At 43.1% G+C, this 17,363-nt stretch overlaps 1 protein-coding gene and 7 non-coding genes across 8 annotated transcripts in view; 3 read left to right on the top strand and 5 right to left on the bottom strand.

Moving 5' to 3' along the window:
* Positions 1–7,507: 7,507 nt before the first annotated feature.
* Positions 7,508–7,580, top strand: AC3HAE_009726 (transfer RNA arginine (anticodon ACG)). Its single transcript has one exon. It is a non-coding gene; the product is annotated as a tRNA-Arg (tRNA).
* Positions 7,581–8,676: 1,096 nt separating this feature from the next.
* Positions 8,677–17,363, top strand: part of eogt (EGF domain-specific O-linked N-acetylglucosamine (GlcNAc) transferase) — a gene marked incomplete at its 3' end in the record, with an annotated part of 164,772 nt that continues 156,085 nt past the window's right edge. The window contains exons 1-7 of the mRNA XM_084463428.1: positions 8,677–8,686; positions 9,548–9,803; positions 10,348–10,448; positions 10,577–10,672; positions 11,182–11,290; positions 11,730–11,824; positions 11,927–12,031. Coding sequence (XP_084319554.1) covers positions 9,603–9,803; positions 10,348–10,448; positions 10,577–10,672; positions 11,182–11,290; positions 11,730–11,824; positions 11,927–12,031 — 707 coding nt within the window. The 5' untranslated portion in view covers positions 8,677–8,686; positions 9,548–9,602. The remainder of the gene's footprint in view (positions 8,687–9,547; positions 9,804–10,347; positions 10,449–10,576; positions 10,673–11,181; positions 11,291–11,729; positions 11,825–11,926; positions 12,032–17,363) is intronic.
* AC3HAE_009725 (transfer RNA arginine (anticodon ACG)) lies at positions 10,621–10,693 on the top strand. Its single transcript has one exon. It is a non-coding gene; the product is annotated as a tRNA-Arg (tRNA).
* AC3HAE_009493 (transfer RNA glutamic acid (anticodon CUC)) lies at positions 12,621–12,692 on the bottom strand. Its single transcript has one exon. It is a non-coding gene; the product is annotated as a tRNA-Glu (tRNA).
* AC3HAE_009492 (transfer RNA glutamic acid (anticodon CUC)) lies at positions 13,693–13,764 on the bottom strand. Its single transcript has one exon. It is a non-coding gene; the product is annotated as a tRNA-Glu (tRNA).
* Positions 15,195–15,266, bottom strand: AC3HAE_009491 (transfer RNA glutamic acid (anticodon CUC)). The gene has a single exon. It is a non-coding gene; the product is annotated as a tRNA-Glu (tRNA).
* Positions 16,182–16,253, bottom strand: AC3HAE_009490 (transfer RNA glutamic acid (anticodon CUC)). The gene has a single exon. It is a non-coding gene; the product is annotated as a tRNA-Glu (tRNA).
* AC3HAE_009488 (transfer RNA glutamic acid (anticodon CUC)) lies at positions 17,139–17,210 on the bottom strand. Its single transcript has one exon. It is a non-coding gene; the product is annotated as a tRNA-Glu (tRNA).

Genomic DNA, 17,363 nt, shown 5'->3' with positions numbered 1-17,363 from the left:
TGTATCTTGGCAAGAGGCCTGTGGCGTGGCATGTCGGGTTTTATCGACGTTTTGGGTCACAGACGGCTCCTAGCTGCCCCAGTCGAGTTTTTCAAAGCTAATTTTTCTTATTAAATTTCAATAAAATATAGGTTTTTTTCTATATATTATATATAAATAAATAAATAATATAAATATAATATATATATATATATATATATATATATACATATATTATTATATATATATATAACATGCGTGACAGTTGGTGTTTTAAGCAAAAAATGGACAATGCTTTTTTTTAAAGACATTATGGTGCAATATCTCTAACATATAGACCTACCATAACAACAGCTTCTCCATCACACAGCTCTATGTATTGCTTATCAATAGGCAAGGCAAGGCATCTTTATTTATATAGCACTTTTCATACACGAGGCAGAATCAAAGTGCTTCACATACAATACAATGACATAATAAAATAATAGTATTATTGTAATAGTATATAATAATAGTAAATTATATCTATCCAGTGATTAGAACATTGATAGGGTTAGGGTTAAGGAATTCTCTGTATGCTGGTTGGTTATCTTTGAAGCCCGTTGTCATCATCAAAATAAATGCTGGCAATGTACTTTTCCCTCTCCCATGGAGAATGCAGATGGATGTTATGGTCGGACTAGGGAACCCAAACACACGTCACATGTTCATATACTAATTCCTTTATTGTTTTCATTCAAGTCGATGGTGTCTACTACCTGTACAGTCAGACTAGGAGCAGCATGCAGGACATGGATCCTGACTCTGAGGACACAGACCAGCTGCTCGAGGACTTGGCATGGACGACGAGGCAGAGGATTAGGGCTTCCGGGGGACACCGTTGACCCCACAGTGGATAGTCTGGAGGCTGACTGCCTTCATCTCCACTGCACAACCTGCTCTGTCCTGCACCAGTGGGGCGTGGCCAACTACCTTACCTCCTTCTCCTCCACCACCCCCTGCCCAATCCTCCACCAGTGGTTCCTGGTCCACTCTTCCACCTCCTCTTTCTCCACCACCACCACCTGCACAGCCCTCAACCCATGGTGCCTGCCCTACCTGGCAAACTCTTTCAGGCAGTGGATGTAAACAACATCCCGGGCCTGGACAGGGCTGACCGCCTGGCAGAGTATCTGGTGGGGCTGAGGAACCAGACCAGCCTGGCCCTGAGAAACCAGGACGTCAGCAGCATCGTCTGCATGTGGAAGGACCTGCCTGCCCATGACCAGCAGAAGGTGGTTTTTGCTGCACGGCACCAGGACAGGCTCCTCACTGGGCGCTTTAAGTCGCCCAAGAAGAAGGCTGAGTTTACGTCTGGTGTGGAGCATGTGAGGAGGTGCACCATAATTCTCTGCTCATCTCCTGCTCAGTGGCCAGATTGCTGCCGCCTTGTAGAGTCCATCTTCGTCAGGCTCTGCAACATTAACAAGTCTCCTTTGAAGAAGGGGAAGGGCCTGACAAGATGGACTCTGATCATGCAAGACTACCGCATGATAATGCAGCTGATCCTGGCCAATGGAGCAGTGATGACCAGCACCTCCCTGCAGCAGGTGGAGGTGAACCAGATGCAGCTGTTTCCCCATCCTGCCCTGTCTTCACAAGCACCCCTGCCCTCACCTGTGCCCCTGCTCCTTTCGTCTTTTCCCACCCAGGCCTCACCCAAGCCCCTGCCTTCTTGCACTCCTTTCTTCAACCAAGCCCAATCCCACCCTAGAGAACCTTTCCCCCCTGTCACCCCCCTATTACCATACCCTAACACCCTAACCCCCTTTATGTTTGCTGTCCCCTCAGCAGGACCTCCACATGCCCCTCTCGAAAAAAAAAGACTTGTAACATGACCGGAAAGGCAAACAACCGCAGGAAGTGTGGGGGCTGCAGAGTCTGGCCACAGTCAGTTCAAGGGCACAATTTACTGCCCCTCCTCCGAATCCTTGACAGAGGAGCAGTGGTGGGAGGAGATGTGGAACAATAATTGTAAATAAACATGTTTATATATTTTAACCAATCTTTTATCTCATGAGACTTATTTGATGGTCAAATCATTCTAAACATTGCAACATACTGTAATACTGTAATGCTATATTTGGAGTGTGGGGTGTGTTTACATAAAAGCAACACTCTCATGTGCGTGCAGAGTATGCTAGGGCTGAGTGTTTGTCGAGCAATGGTAAGCCAATGGCAGCTCGAAATTGACCAAGAATTGGTTCCCCTGATGGCCAATGAGGAGGTGAGTTTGCGTTCACAAAGTGACCCGAGTGACAGCCTGCAACAGCCAATCAACAAACGCACTGCTTATTCACGAATCCTGGCAAGCATGAGCCAATCAAAAATCTGTTGCCGTGGGCTACGTCCCGCCCTCACACCTCACCCCTGCAGCGGGATGCTCAATTTGTCCAGAGCGTGTATTACCTGTCCTGTACAGTACTGTAATTTACCTCCGCGGCTATTTCAAAACATTTCGAATCTGTGGAGAATACGGATGACGTCTTTGGTAAGTTTTTTTTTGTCTTTGGTAAGTTTGTTTACATTTTTGAACTTTATTGTAAATGTCACGTTAGCTTTTAGTGCAGAAATAGACATAAATAGACGCTGTTCGACGGCTCCCCTCCCCCATTCGAATCGATTGACTCGAAATCAGTGCGAAAGTTATTGCTTTTTTATTCGTTTTTTTTAGCAAACCGTGCTAGCATTACCACTGATGAGAAAGCACATAGAACACATGTTTTTACCATGGCCGTTATTACCATATAAAGGCATAAAGCAAACTATGGGAATGAGTCTGTGTGGGGGGGAGGGGGGGGGGGTTGATAGTGCATAGTTGATATAGGGTGTTCCTAAGCCTTATCTTGTCTGTTTCATTAGGCCAGTGATCTGATAGATAGATTACTTTATTAATTCCCAAAGGGAAATTGCAGTGTTACAGCAGCAATTTAACATTTAGCCATTTATCACAACAGATACACTAAGCATACGACTACCCCTGCCCATGCACACATTGATATAGTGAAAACTATAAACAATATGTACAAGATATATACAAGTTCAAGATATATACATGTGCAAGAATCCTACTGCACTACTATGTATAACAATAGATAGCATAGGTGCTTAGATAAACATTCTGCTTGCCTTCCCTGTTCTTGTTCTTTTGTTGTTATTATTTTATGATGCCTTTAACATTTTCTTTTTTACTGACAGATTTTAGGAAGAAGGCTGATGGGATGGTCAATATAAATGACTCCCATGAAGCTGGGTGGGTGAAGAGCAGGGCCCAGCCATGGTCACGTCCTCTTCCACCAGATGAGCTGTTGGAGTCAGCACGGCGAGCTGCAGCAGAGCAAGGCCTTGACACAGAGGACGAGGTGTGTGTTCTGGGTCTGCATAAGCTGCAGGTTGGCCAGTTCAGGCGGGTCCTCCACAACACCACACAAAGACAGCCAGAGGGCCGTCACACCCCGCCATAGAAAAATGGTTTCAATTATGGAACTCTAATAGTATTAATCATAAAAGGTACAAAAAAAATAGGTAATCTAGCCAAATGGTTAACAGTTGCTGCATGTCTGCACCCAGCCCAACCAGCCACTCCTCCAACCTCAGCAACAGGATCCTGTGAAGCGATTTAAGAGGAGAAAGAGAGTAAGAAAGAAGGAAGGTAACATGTACCGTAGCAATCAACATTAGGCTAGAAGCGAGAAGTAGAATTAGGCTAGAAGAAGCGAGAATAATTCAAAATCGCCAATATCCTTAAAAAAAAAAAAAATCTAATTTGGAAATAAACTTGAAGAAACTTGGTCGATGCAATCAGTGGCGGAAGCCTCGGCCACCCTTGTGCCACCCCTTGAAAAAAAGTCTGGCTCCGCCACTGGATGCAATCATCTACACCATCCAACTCTTTACCCTACCATCCAACTCTTTACCCTACCAACCAACTCTTTACCCTACCAACCAACTTTTCTATGCCAGCCATGACTCAGACTGAACAGCTTCAAAACCAGTGTGGAATGTCTATGGACACAAGAGCGCAGACCAAGTGACCCCTCCGCTGCGCACTAGAGGCATTTAACAACCTTGCAGACGGTGCGTTCCCTCTGGCTACCTATCCCAAACTCTATCTCAATAAGCTCAACCCTAGTCTTCACTACTACTGACAGCGGGTATTTACACACTGAAGCCCATTAGGTGGAAAAGAAGACCAGCACGCTGGCGCCTCCCCCCGAGCCCATGGATGTGCCCCCGAAACAACTGCTGCTAACCGCGGTCACCACAACACTACTAGCAGCGCTCAGCAACACCCAAAGGGATGAAGCCATAAACCTACAAGGAAGCCCGTCAATTTTGAGTGCACAACAGTGAGTCCAAGGGCTGCCTCTTAACCCAAGCTACAGAACAAGCACAAATTAACAGTATGTGAAAGCTGTACAAAACAAATGCTCCCCCTCTCTCATCAAGACATCAAATAAAGAAAGACCCAATTGACCAAGTATAACAATTATATTTAAACTTTATCACAACCAATCTCAGAGTCTCAAAAAACGCTTAACAAACGCCAATAAAGGCTTTAACACCACACACAGCGGTGCACTATACTACAAGTCTGATGACATAAGCCACCAGAATTTGGTTCATTCACAACAAGTGAAACCTCCTTTCCTTCAACAAAGGAACGTCACAGAATGTACACATCAAGCAATCAAGCACAAGTCAGTGTGCCCCAATGTGTACCAATCAAGGCCACTAGCTGGAGCCACACAATTAACAGAACCGAAATTAAGAATTCAACAACAACTGCAAGGAAGCTGTTGGACTACATGTCGCCATGGAAATACACTGGTGCGCTGACTTTGTGTCTGAAAAATCTAATTTGTATCTCAATTAATTGCATCTACATGTACATAATGTATTTTTCGGTGCGTTTGTTTTTGTGATTTTCAGGTGAAATCATTGGGGTGGAGTACTTGTACAGCCAGACTGGCTGTGCTCTGGAGGACTACAAAAGGACACTGACTGTGGTGGAGACAGAAGAGGTGTCTGTGGCTGAGGATGAGGGCTACGTTGAGCCCGAGGCAGAGGACATTGAGGACTTTACTGTCCCCATCCTGGAGGCTCCTCCACTCCTCCACTCATCACGAAGTGACAGTGCCTTCAGTCGCAGGTGTGTCTGCTGCTGCCCCTCCACCCGCCGTAGTGGTATCCTCCTCCACCATCAGTGCTGCCTCAACGCCAACCACACCACCCACCAGCCGGTCCCCAGCGCCCACCACACCACCCACCAGACGGTCCACAGTGCCCACCACTAGCTGGTCCTCAGCGCAGGTAGTGCCAACCCCTCCACCCACTGCAGGTCCGTCTACTGGTCCTGTGCCTCCATCTGATTCCAACTGGTTATAAAGAATCAATCCAAATATATTGTGATTTACAACAAGTCTATCACTGTCTCCATTTTATTATTTTAGAACTCTGTTGGGCCGGACAACATCCCCAGCTATGCAGCCATCCAGGAGTTGGCACGCTGCCTTGTGGAACTAAAAAAACACATCCTTGCCCTGACACAGGAGGAGGCTAACAACATCATAGCCCTCTGGCAGGCCTTGTCCGATTTCGACAAGGGCCGGACGACATACCTTCCTCATCACCGTACGATCCTTAACACGGGTCGGTTTCCTATTTGTTTATCTGGTTTTGATTTGTTTTAATATCCGTGTGACCATATCTATCATTGTAATGTTTTGCACTGCCTTAATTGTCCAGGGGTTTCCGTCGGGTTACACGGACCGGCCCAGTGGCCTGAGTCCCAAGGGCACCCAGAGCCAGTGGACTCAAATCATACATGCGTACGGCAACATACGACAATGTGTTGTCAACAACGCATGTGTGATGGCCGACACCACCATCCAGCTGCCCGAGGTGAACACGGCTACGCTGGCACAATGGTGAGCAAATAAAAAAAAATATCTTTACAACCTGGGTAGCAACAACAGCTTTATTCATGAAATATATCTCTTCTTTAAAACTGCCCCTTTGTTTTTATTATTTTTGTTCAGGTACAACAAGCGGAGCCGGAGTCAAGAGACGGATGTGCTTCAACAAGCCATCCCCTCTCCTGAAGGAGCTGTGCAGCAGCATTCTACTCCCCAAAAAGAGACTGTCCGTTGTGGTTGACAACCCGCATGTTTTCAGCCTGCCAACCAACACAGCAGGCACGGCCAGGCTAAAAAGGCCACTGACATTTAGAACAAGGTTAGAACAACCTGCTCCGACCCCTGCTACCCTGCAGCGTCCTGCAGCCAGCGTGGCATCCGCCTCCCTGCAGTGTAGTCTGATACTGCCAGCCGGTCCTGTTACTCATGTGTCTGTCCCACCGGTGGTGGCAGATGTGCCAAAAAGCACTCTCAGGAACAGGAAGAGGAGAATGGAGAGGGAACTGGCTGGTGAGGAATTTAGACAACAACAAAAAAAAGCCGGATGTGGTGCTGTGTAAAAAAATGCTTAAAGGACCACAAGTCTCCAGGGCACCAGCAGTACTTTGGGAACTGGTACTGTGGGGAGACGGCCACAGAGACACTTGATGAATGGCAGGAGCGCCTGGCAACAAGAGGCTATGAAAAAAGAAACAAGGGCAGACGGGTGAGGGGCAAAGGGAGGAGGGGGGAGGGGAAGAGGGTGGGGATTTGTAAATGAAGGGGGACAAACTATTTTGATTATAAATTTCGCCCCTCTGTGTAATTCAATATATATATATATGAAAAAGTTGGTGAGGTGGTAATGGTGAAGTAATTGGTAAGGCTATGCGTATGTCATAATTCATCAAGTCTGGAGCCATTGGTGAACCATTTATTGCAGAAATGGTAGGTACAAAACAAAGCACAATTATTGTGCATATTACTACATTGCAAATAATTATTAGGGACAAAGAAGGGCTACATTTGGTGAAGAATAACGTTGTGAATCATCCTAATTTCTCTTAGTTAGTGTTCATACCGTCACCTGCCATAACGTCAATATCATTCCATGCAAAGACGTACTTCTGTAGCCTAATTTCAATGCAAATATAAACGCGCATGGCGGGATTCGAACCTACGCTTTATGAGGCGCTCTTAACCACGATTTGGCACGATACCGCGACACATGTGCGGTGTCTTCACATAAGGCATGAGACGATATGTTGTGGAATGGATGTTCATAAGGGCAAAGTAACTAAAAAGATATTCTAGCTACGGGATCTGTGGTCATGTTAATGGTGCTTTCCATGCAATCCGTAACCCGTATTTTCACAACCTTCTACCCGTGAAAGTGCCCTGGAACGGCAGTCAAACCCGCAACTCACTACCCGTGAACTCGTACCAGATCGATATACTACCAGTTACAGCTCGTAACTTGTAAAACGTGTCCTTGGAACACAACATAAATGAATAAGTACTCCTTGCGTTGTGAAAATAAAGTTAAAGGAAGGAGGGGCTATAACCTGATTGGAGGATAATCTCTGACAGGCGGACCAGTGGCGCAATGGATAACGCGTCTGACTACGGATCAGAAGATTCCAGGTTCGACTCCTGGCTGGTTCGATTCTTTTTCATCTCAGCATCCTTGATTCTGATTGGATCTTCACTTTTGTGTTTCATACTAGTAGTAGGTCAACAAACACTGACCTTTTTCAAGTAGCAGGTTAGGATGTTCATAGGATGTTCACAATTTCACTATTGTGAAATACTTTCAACATGTATACGTTTGCATTAGGCCAACAAAACAATGTTAGGATAGTATTAATCCATATTTACAGGTTTATTTATTTTGAGGTGCTTTGTAGTGCATTCTCTACCTTTTAAAGATTAGAAGTCCTTTGCCATTCACTGCTGCTACTACTACTACTACTACTACTATTACTACTACGATAATGCTACTTATTTATGTTTTCATTGGAGATCGGTGAAAGGATCGGGATCCTCCAGATGAGAAGAACAACATACAGATCGGCGGGCTGCAGAAATATACTTGCTATTTTACCGAGACAAGAGATGCTAACGCGTGGAGCGCGTTCAGTTAACGTTGACGATATCTCTACTATTATTTTAGTTTGATTAGTCCTTTTGTTATTAACCTTTTTGCAGGTGGCATAATAATAAATATACATTTTAAGCACTTTCAAGAAGCACACGACTGTTGCGCACACTTTAAACTGTCCGAATAAGTTAAAAAAAATAGATGTAGTCTATAGTGTTGATGGTGGGTGATGGTTAGGCCTTCTTTAAATAAACAAATAAGAAAGAATAAGATGAACGTTAACATATATTTCTGTTCAAAGCAGTTATCTTAAATACAATGATTATTCATTGAGTAAAGAGTTACTATCTTTTATCAACACATCTTACCTGAGGGAAAAGTTATAGTATCTTTGCACAGCACAGCTGAAAAAAGGACGAGGGGTTGTCCGTGATGGTCCCCCATCCTCCTCTCCGAATACACACACTTGATTTTTATTATTATTATTATTATTTTTTACGTTTATGTAAATACTGCATGATTTCCACCCTTTTCCATATGTGCTGTAGACCAACAGCTCCCCCTGGTGTCTGACTATGGATATCGCAGACCGGTGCGAGGTTTCCGGTGTTATGGCGACCTGCTACATCAACATCTCAGGGTAGCCCAGGATAAGAAGTGGCCAATTCGGGTACATTTCATGATGAACCTTGTATTAAACTGCTACTTTTAGGTCTTCTTAGAGTATTTCCCCGTAATTTATTGTGATGAACCGACTGTAATTGTGTGCTGAGTGACGGCGGGAAACTGACTGCTTGACCGTCATATCTGCTCGTTCTCTAGGATAAATGTTGAATAGTTGAAGTAATGTAATGCAATATTTTCTAGGCTATGCTTTAGGAAATGTGAATTGCTTTGCAAAACACAAAATAAATTAACCGGCAATGATGACATAGATTATCTCCTAAGGGACTGTTCGAACTGTTGAGCGAATGAATGGGTCAAGGTTTGGTTTTATCCATCACTTCTTAGATAAACGTTTACCGTTAGCCTGACGTTACGACGTTTTTACTGGCATATTGTAATTGTCATGCGAACAATTTGTAGTTTAAACAACCTTATGGAAATAACGTAGTGCACTTATTTGAGGAGGATCCCCCACATCTACTATACGATATATGTAACATTATTATAACATTTAAAAAAGGCTAAAAGACGCCTACACTCCGTTTGTTGGCTCCTGAAAATGGCATGTTCTCGCACTTTGTCTGAAGCTCAAGTTTCACCTAGCTTAGTTATGACTGCCAAGACAATCGCAGGAAAACGGCCACTAATATTTCCTGAAGCCTACAGTCCCTCGGAGCTCCTATGTCCCGCACACCAGCCTGTACCTACATGCTCGTACACTGTACACTGTGCTGCTCTTGACCATATATATATATATATATAAAACAGTGTTCTATATATAACTATGCTCTTGACCCTCAAACCAGCATAGTGTCCTGTGTCTGTCTGACTATTTCCCTCCCCTTTTGTCTGCCCTCTCACTCAGAGGGCTGTGAAGAGCAGTCATCATCATCTCACATGAATGTGGGTCTTGTCCGAGTATGCTGCTACTAGCGCTGGCCACAGTCATTGCGTCCACTTCGATCACCTCCGCGGAGCCTGGGAAGCTTGGCCACCGTCCAGCGGCACCACTGTTTAACTACAGCAGCCTGTCTCTCCCGCCAGAGCACATACCCTACTTCCTACGCAACAACCAGAGAGTCTCCAAGCTCTGCCACCAGGACCCTCTCTGCCCTTTTAAAGTAAGATATTAGCCTTTCTGTGTGTGAGTGGGTGGGTGTGTGCATGTGTGTTTGTGTTTGGATATGACATATGAGGTGGAAGTGGATTGTGTTACTGACTACATTCATATTTATCAAATTTTCCCCATCCATTCATTTGTTTTATTTCTTTGTAAAACAATATTCATACCCTGTGAAAGATTGTTAGAACTATTAGCATTCAGCTATGACATAGAGAGAGATCATCAAACAAATCAGAATGGCAGAATACAAAGCTAATGTCCGAAATTCAAAAGTAATAACTGACTGTTTTTAAGGGATTAAGGGATCTGCATTTTAACCAGGTGTATTTGCAACACAACAACAGTATTTGTTGAAAACAAAGATGTGTGATGACTGTTTTGGTGTATGCGTCCATTAAGCCTCCAGTTTACTTCATTATTTCCCTGCCCATTAATAGAACTCAATGTGCTAGTGTTGGTGCTCATTGAAATCAATTATTAATTCATTCATTTGCACGTTACACATTTGGAAAGTCTTTTCCTAAGGTTTCTCCCTCACACAGGATGCACTAGGGAATCTGTCGGCCTGCTGGGGCTATGAGAAGCAATGCCCTCTTGAGAAGCGCTTCGGTAACCCGGTGTGCTCCAAAGCTGATGTCAGATGGTACGTTTCCAAGCCGGATGTTCACTAACACATGGTTAGGTCGTTGTTTTCACCTTACAGTAACGGTCACACTGATGGCAAAGTTCTTGCTTTGCTATTTTGTTAGTTCAACGGGGGAAGGGCATGAGGGGGCTTTTGTCAGGGTCGCCTCCTGAAGTTGAGGGGTCACATCGGGCCAGTGGCGCAATGGATAACGCGTCTGACTACGGATCAGAAGATTCCAGGTTCGACTCCTGGCTGGCTCGTCCATTTTTTTCTCTTAGAATCTCTTAAAGCCATGGTCTCAAATTTAAGAGTTAGCTAGATTTATCCGACTAGTATCCAACTGTAAAAAAATACCAGGCCTCCCTCCAAAGCCACTCCCTGGAAAACTGGACTAGCTCGCTAGCTTTAGCAATAGGTCACATGTGAAATGAATGTGCACAGGTAGCCGGGTAGGTAGGTACACAATTAGGTAAGCCGAATTAAATGGACAGGTTTCTAACAGGCCTGTGAAAGCCACAGACACCATTTTATTCCCCCTATTTTTTGTCAAAGCATTTGACTTATTGATTGCTGTCGGGATGTTAAGAGAATTTCAACAAATGCGATTTAAATGTGAAACATTAATTATAATGAAAATGATACTACTTCATACATTTAATTATCTCAAAAGACAATGTGATATTGTGCAACTGTAATGCAACTGATTATAGACTATTAATCTTCAGTATCTGGTGTTGAACCCCTGCAGGGCTGGAACGGTGGAAGCAGCCCGGGATCTGTTCTGGAAGCAGGGAGACTTTGGTTACGTCAGGGAGCGCCTCTCTGAGATGAAGACTCTATGCGTGGCCAGCAGACCCGTAAGTTCACTCATAGCCTCTGTTCCGCAGGAGCCACAGAAGTCATCAGGAACACACAGTAGCTCAGGACTCAGCATGTAAAAAGCTTTGTATGTAAGGGATAAACCAGGTTGGGTTATCCTGTTATTATTGTTTGACCTTCAATAATGTTGTACATTATTTTCAATAACGGGACATCCAGTCATGGTTTATTCAGCTTATACCACAGGTACCAACAATGATTGGATATAGTTAGTCTTTAGTTACTGTTTTAGTAACCGTTAAATTCAAGCATTAAGCCACTTGACCGTGTGATTCAGGCTAACAACGGCCCCTATCGGTTCTTAAATCACTAACCCACGGCCTCTCGTGGCTGATCGCTATACCGGTCAAGATGAACGGTTGGTGTGAAAAACACTGGGCCTCAAGCAATAAAATAAAGATCTGTTTTTATTTCTAGGGTGACTCATCGTTAAGGTGCAGCCGCCACACTCGGTTCTGTCAGGCGACCAACCTTTACTTGGACTTGCGGAGCCCGCGCAGAGGTCACGAAAGGTCATGCCACTACCTTATCTTGACATTGGTAAATGCCAGGAGTTTACAGTGAAAGTGACTTTCTGTTTCCCTGTGTGAACCCACCTTGTGTTTGCGGTGCAGGTATAAGGAGGACTTCATCCAACATGGAGAGATGGGAGGGCACTGCAGTCTGAGCAGAGCATCACTGGCTGCTGAGGGAGATCACAAGAGTCCGCTGCAATCTTGGTAATGCAAGATACATGACACAATGTTCACGTGCTGCTTAAAAGTCTTTCATCGCCTTTCATTGATAGACCACCATGAAATACAATTCTATGACTTTAGACCTATCTATGAATGAAAGATCATCCCAGGTGGTACATTCTTATTCATGGTTTGTGTGTTGAAAAGAGAAAGTTCAATATCACTGTTCGCTGACTGGGATCAATTGCAGGCCACGGCGGTAAGAGCCCCAAATCCTAACCACTAGTCCACCAATGAGCGAATAGACGGGGCAGAGGACATTGTTTAGATTTAGGCCATTTAGCAGATGCTTTTATTTAAAGATACTTACAATAAATGTATTTGTCGGAAGAAAGAGAAACAACAATATATCTCTGTCGCTACAGTAAAGATAATCATAGAAACAAGTGGCAAGCACGTACAATTGTAAGGTTAACCCATTCCCTGTATGTACAACAAAGGTTGCTAGGACAAGACACTACAATAGGTTTACATAAAGTGCTACACCGGTACATGGTCAGAGGAAAGGCTACAGTGAGTCAAGTATTACAGAGTCAAGTTCCTTTGCATGAATTTGAGACATAAAGTTGTGTTCCCTGACCGGGAATCGAACCCGGGCCGCGGCGGTGAGAGCGCCGAATCCTAACCACTAGACCACCAGGGACCTGAGGTTGTATGGTCAATGCACTCTTTTTTTAGAATGTGTGACGTGCTGACAGCTGGCGAAGAAGGCATATGTGTGATGTAATACTGTCCAAGTTAACTGAGCTAGGATACTCCACCCTCAATCTTTACACTTCAGGAATACAGTGGATGATGCACAGAAATTCCACAATTGTGTTAAAAAAAAGGGAATTTGACGTAGGTCTTCAGGCACTTTTAGTTATTCTATGAGTCAAGAGATGTTTGTGTACTGTGAAGAGATGTATAGGTTAATATATTTAAACTTCTGATACATAAGTGTTATATTAGCATTTCAATTAGTATGTTAACTAGATTTACCCAAGAATTGAAATTAATATCTCAGGATAGTAGACTTAAGCAATAGATCACGACAGGCTGTGGTTTGTTCTCATTATACCACAGTTAAGGGGCGTTGTCCGGCGACCCCCTTAACTGTAGTATAATGAGCACATTTCACTGACTGAAGTGATCTATTGCTTTTATGAAACGGTTATGTAAGTATGGCGAAATGAAAGTCATAGACACCCTCAGTTTTGAAAAAGTGAGAAAGTCGGAAAAGCATTTTTTTTAACAAATACAAAAAAGTAGTCCCTCCTGGCTGCTTGCAAAGTGTACTGCAGTTGCTATGCAACACACTGTAGCGTCCTTCAGAGAGAAGGCTAGACTAGAGACGGTAGCTTGGTTTGCTGGCAATTTAGCCTACTATCGAGTTCACTCACCGTGTGCCTATTGCTTTACAACATTTCCACCCTCTCCAGCAATCAACATATTTTTAGGCTTCAGTGAACTATGCTATTGCTTTTATATATAAATAAACAACAGTTGAAGTTAGGTGCGGAGTGATACTGAATACTCTGTAAACTGAACAGGCGTCATAGCTGTATGTATATGCTCAATATACAACAGTTTGGAACCAATCAGATCGCTTGATTTAAGCCACCCGTTTTATAAGATTATGTAGAAAGTTGCATAAAGGTTAGTTCCCTGACCGGGAATCGAACCCGGGCCGCGGCGGTGAGAGCGCCGAATCCTAACCACTAGACCACCAGGGAGCTGAAATTTGATTCAACCATGTGACCTACCATTGGCTGGATATAGGACTATTTGTTCTTAATTTTTGAAAAAGCAGACATAATGGGGAGTTTGCGAACCCAGGCCGTAGCGGTGAGAACGCAGAATCCTCCCCACTAGACCACCAGGCAGGTGAGTACTTCAACCATCTGACCTAGGGTAGGCGGGATGTAGGGCAATTGATTCTTTATTATTCCACATAACTGACTGGCAGCAACCTTGTGTGTGCATATGTGTGTTTTTCACTTCTTAGTTTGGAGATCAAGTTGATCACCCAACATCCTTTCTGGAGTGAAATTTGTGTTAATATTTGTAATATTAATAATTTTTTTAAATATTTTTGATTCCATCTGAATTAACTGAGACAAGGTCTACTACATGTTGAGTTGATCTAGGAAACCATCAATTGCAATTTCGGACTTCAGTTTACATAAGCTGTTTGTGTTAGATTTGTGTAATGGTGCATTTCCACCAGCGGGTACGCTTCGGACCCAGCACGCCTCAGCCCAGTAGTGAGGGTGCGGTAGGGCTGCTCGATTATGGAAAAAATCATAATCACGATTATTTTGGTCAATATTGAAATCTCGATTATTCAAACGATTATTTTTGAGTTTGAAAACATGATGCATTTCTTCATAATTTCTCTCCAAAAGAAAACACTTGTAAATGAGAACTTTGAAATTTCCCCTTGAAAATATACACAAAATGGTCAAAAAGAAAATAAAGTCCAGATATGAATCCAGCTGTTCTGAAATTTCTATTGAGCTCGAACTTGCCGGCACCCTTTCAGGCTTCTCAGTACTCCAACGGAGGTGTACTGCGAGACAAGTACACGGCTCAGTCCGGATCACGCCCACTTTTGGCAATGGAAACCAGACTTGTGCCGCACCTTTGCAGTCTGAACTGACCTCCAGTGGAAATGTGCCATAAGAGGAATAGATGGAAAGCCAGGTTTGACCAGGAGACATAAATGGCCAGTTCCCTGACCGGAAGTCGAACCCGGGCCGTGGCGGTGAGAGCGCCGAATCCTAACCACTAGACCACCAGGGAGCTGTTTAGAGATTGAATCATGTGACTTGGAATAGGTAGGATTTAGGACTATTCGTTGTTGTCTGATTGCCAGCAACTTTATGTGTGTGAGATTTTGACTGAAGATGAAGTAGATTACCTGACTTTATTCAAGTCAGGTTTACATAATATCCAGAGTTAATTTTATATTTCTATTCATTAAATTTAATCTGAATTGGCTGAGTCATGCTCAACTACATGATTTTGGAATTTGGTTGAACTAGAGAAGGATGTTTCAATTTCATTTCTCTGTTCAGACTTTACTAAACATAAGCTGTCTAGTTATATTTGTGTAGCAGGAATATAGGAAAAGCCAGTGTGGACAAGGAGACATAATTGTGTGTTCCCTGACCGGGAATCGAACCCGGGCCGCGGCGGTGAGAGCGCCGAATCCTAACCACTAGACCATCAGGGAGCTGTAATGATTATTAACCATGTGACTAGGACCAGGCGGGTTCTTTAAAAGATACATTCTGTATATTCCTTCATAATTGTGACATTTTGCAGTAATATACAGGGATATGTGTGATGTAATACTGTCTCAGTTAACTGAGCTAGGATACTCCCCCCTCACTCTGTAAACTTCAAGAATATAGTGGATCATGCAGAGTTATACATTCAACTTGACAGATAAAGACTGAATTAATCTATGTTTTAATATGGGATCATGAACACTAAAAAGTGTATAATGACATTGACATACTATTAGTTGACGCTTGTATATACTAGTTGAAGCTTGTAGAATAACAATAGTTAACTATTTATGTCTTTCAGAGGTTTTTCTACCAAAATTGGGAATTGGCTGAAAAGTCATTGTATAAATCTCTCAGGATAGGAAACCATTATTTAGAAAGTAACATAATGTTGATTTCTCTGACGGGGGAATTGATCCCGGACTGGCTATGTGACTGTCAAATCCCAACCACTGGTCATCAACCATTAGACCAGAAACTGGAGGGATGGAGGACTGGTCATTCATAAGTTGGTCATTCATTAGTCTGCATAACTAACCTGCAGCAATTTTGTATGTGTGTGTTTTTCACTGAATTAATTTGGAAGATTAAGTTGATCACTCGACTATATTCAAGTCAGGTCAAAATCATTTTCTTTGAGAAATTTGTGATAATTTTCGAATAACTTATATTCAAGTCAATCTGAATTTGCTGAGACAAGCTCCACTACATGATTTTGGGATCTGTTGGTTGATGTAAATAATCTGTTTCAATTGCAATTCTCACTTTAGACTTCACTTAACATTAGCTGTTCAAGTTAGGTTTGTGTAAGAGGGATATATGGAAGGCCAGTTTGGATAAGGACACATAAAGATGTGTTCCCTGACCGGGAATCGAACCCGGGCCGCGGCGGTGAGAGCGCCGAATCCTAACCACTAGACCACCAGGGACCTGAAGATTTAGGTCCAGTGCACTGTTTGTCTAGAATGTGTGACATGCTGACAGCTGAGAAGACAGGGATATGTGTAATGTAATACTGTCTCAGTTAACTGAGCTAGGATACTCCCCCCTCACTCTGTAAACTTCAGGAATATAGTGGATCATGCAGAGTTATACATTCAACTTGACAGATAAAGACTGAATTAATCTATGTTTTAATATGGGATCATGAACACTAAAAAGTGTATAATGACATTGACATACTATTAGTTGACGCTTGTATATACTAGTTGAAGCTTGTAGAATAACAATAGTTAACTATTTATGTCTTTCAGAGGTTTTTCTACCAAAATTGGGAATTGGCTGAAAAGTCATTGTATAAATCTCTCAGGATAGGAAACCATTATTTAGAAAGTAACATAATGTTGATTTCTCTGACGGGGAATTGATCCCGGACTGGCTACGTGACTGTCAAATCCCAACCACTGGTCATCAACCATTAGACCAGAAACTGGAGGGATGGAGGACTGGTCATTCATAAGTTGGTCATTCATTAGTCTGCATAACTAACCTGCAGCAATTTTGTGTTTGCATGTGTGTGTTTTTCACTGAATTAATTTGGAAGATTAAGTTGATCACTCGACTATATTCAAGTCAGGTCAAAATCATTTTCTTTGAGAAATTTGTGATAATTTTCGAATAACTTATATTCAAGTCAATCTGAATTTGCTGAGACAAGCTCCACTACATGATTTTGGGATCTGTTGGTTGATGTAAATAATCTGTTTCAATTGCAATTCTCACTTTAGACTTCACTTAACATTAGCTGTTCAAGTTAGGTTTGTGTAAGAGGGATATATGGAAGGCCAGTTTGGATAAGGACACATAAAGATGTGTTCCCTGACCGGGAATCGAACCCGGGCCGCGGCGGTGAGAGCGCCGAATCCTAACCACTAGACCACCAGGGACCTGAAGATTTAGGTCCAGTGCACTGTTTGTCTAGAATGTGTGACATGCTGACAGCTGAGAAGACAGGGATATGTGTGATGTAATACTGTCTCAGTTAACTGAGCTAGGATACTCCCCCCTCACTCTGTAAACTTCAGGAATATAGTGGATCA

The sequence above is a fragment of the Micromesistius poutassou genome (genome assembly GCF_964030765.1).
Source record: "Micromesistius poutassou genome assembly, chromosome: 2".
Taxonomy (NCBI): Eukaryota; Metazoa; Chordata; class Actinopteri; order Gadiformes; family Gadidae; genus Micromesistius; species Micromesistius poutassou.
Note: the sequence above shows the minus strand (reverse complement) of the source record. Positions and strands in the feature narration are given on the sequence as shown.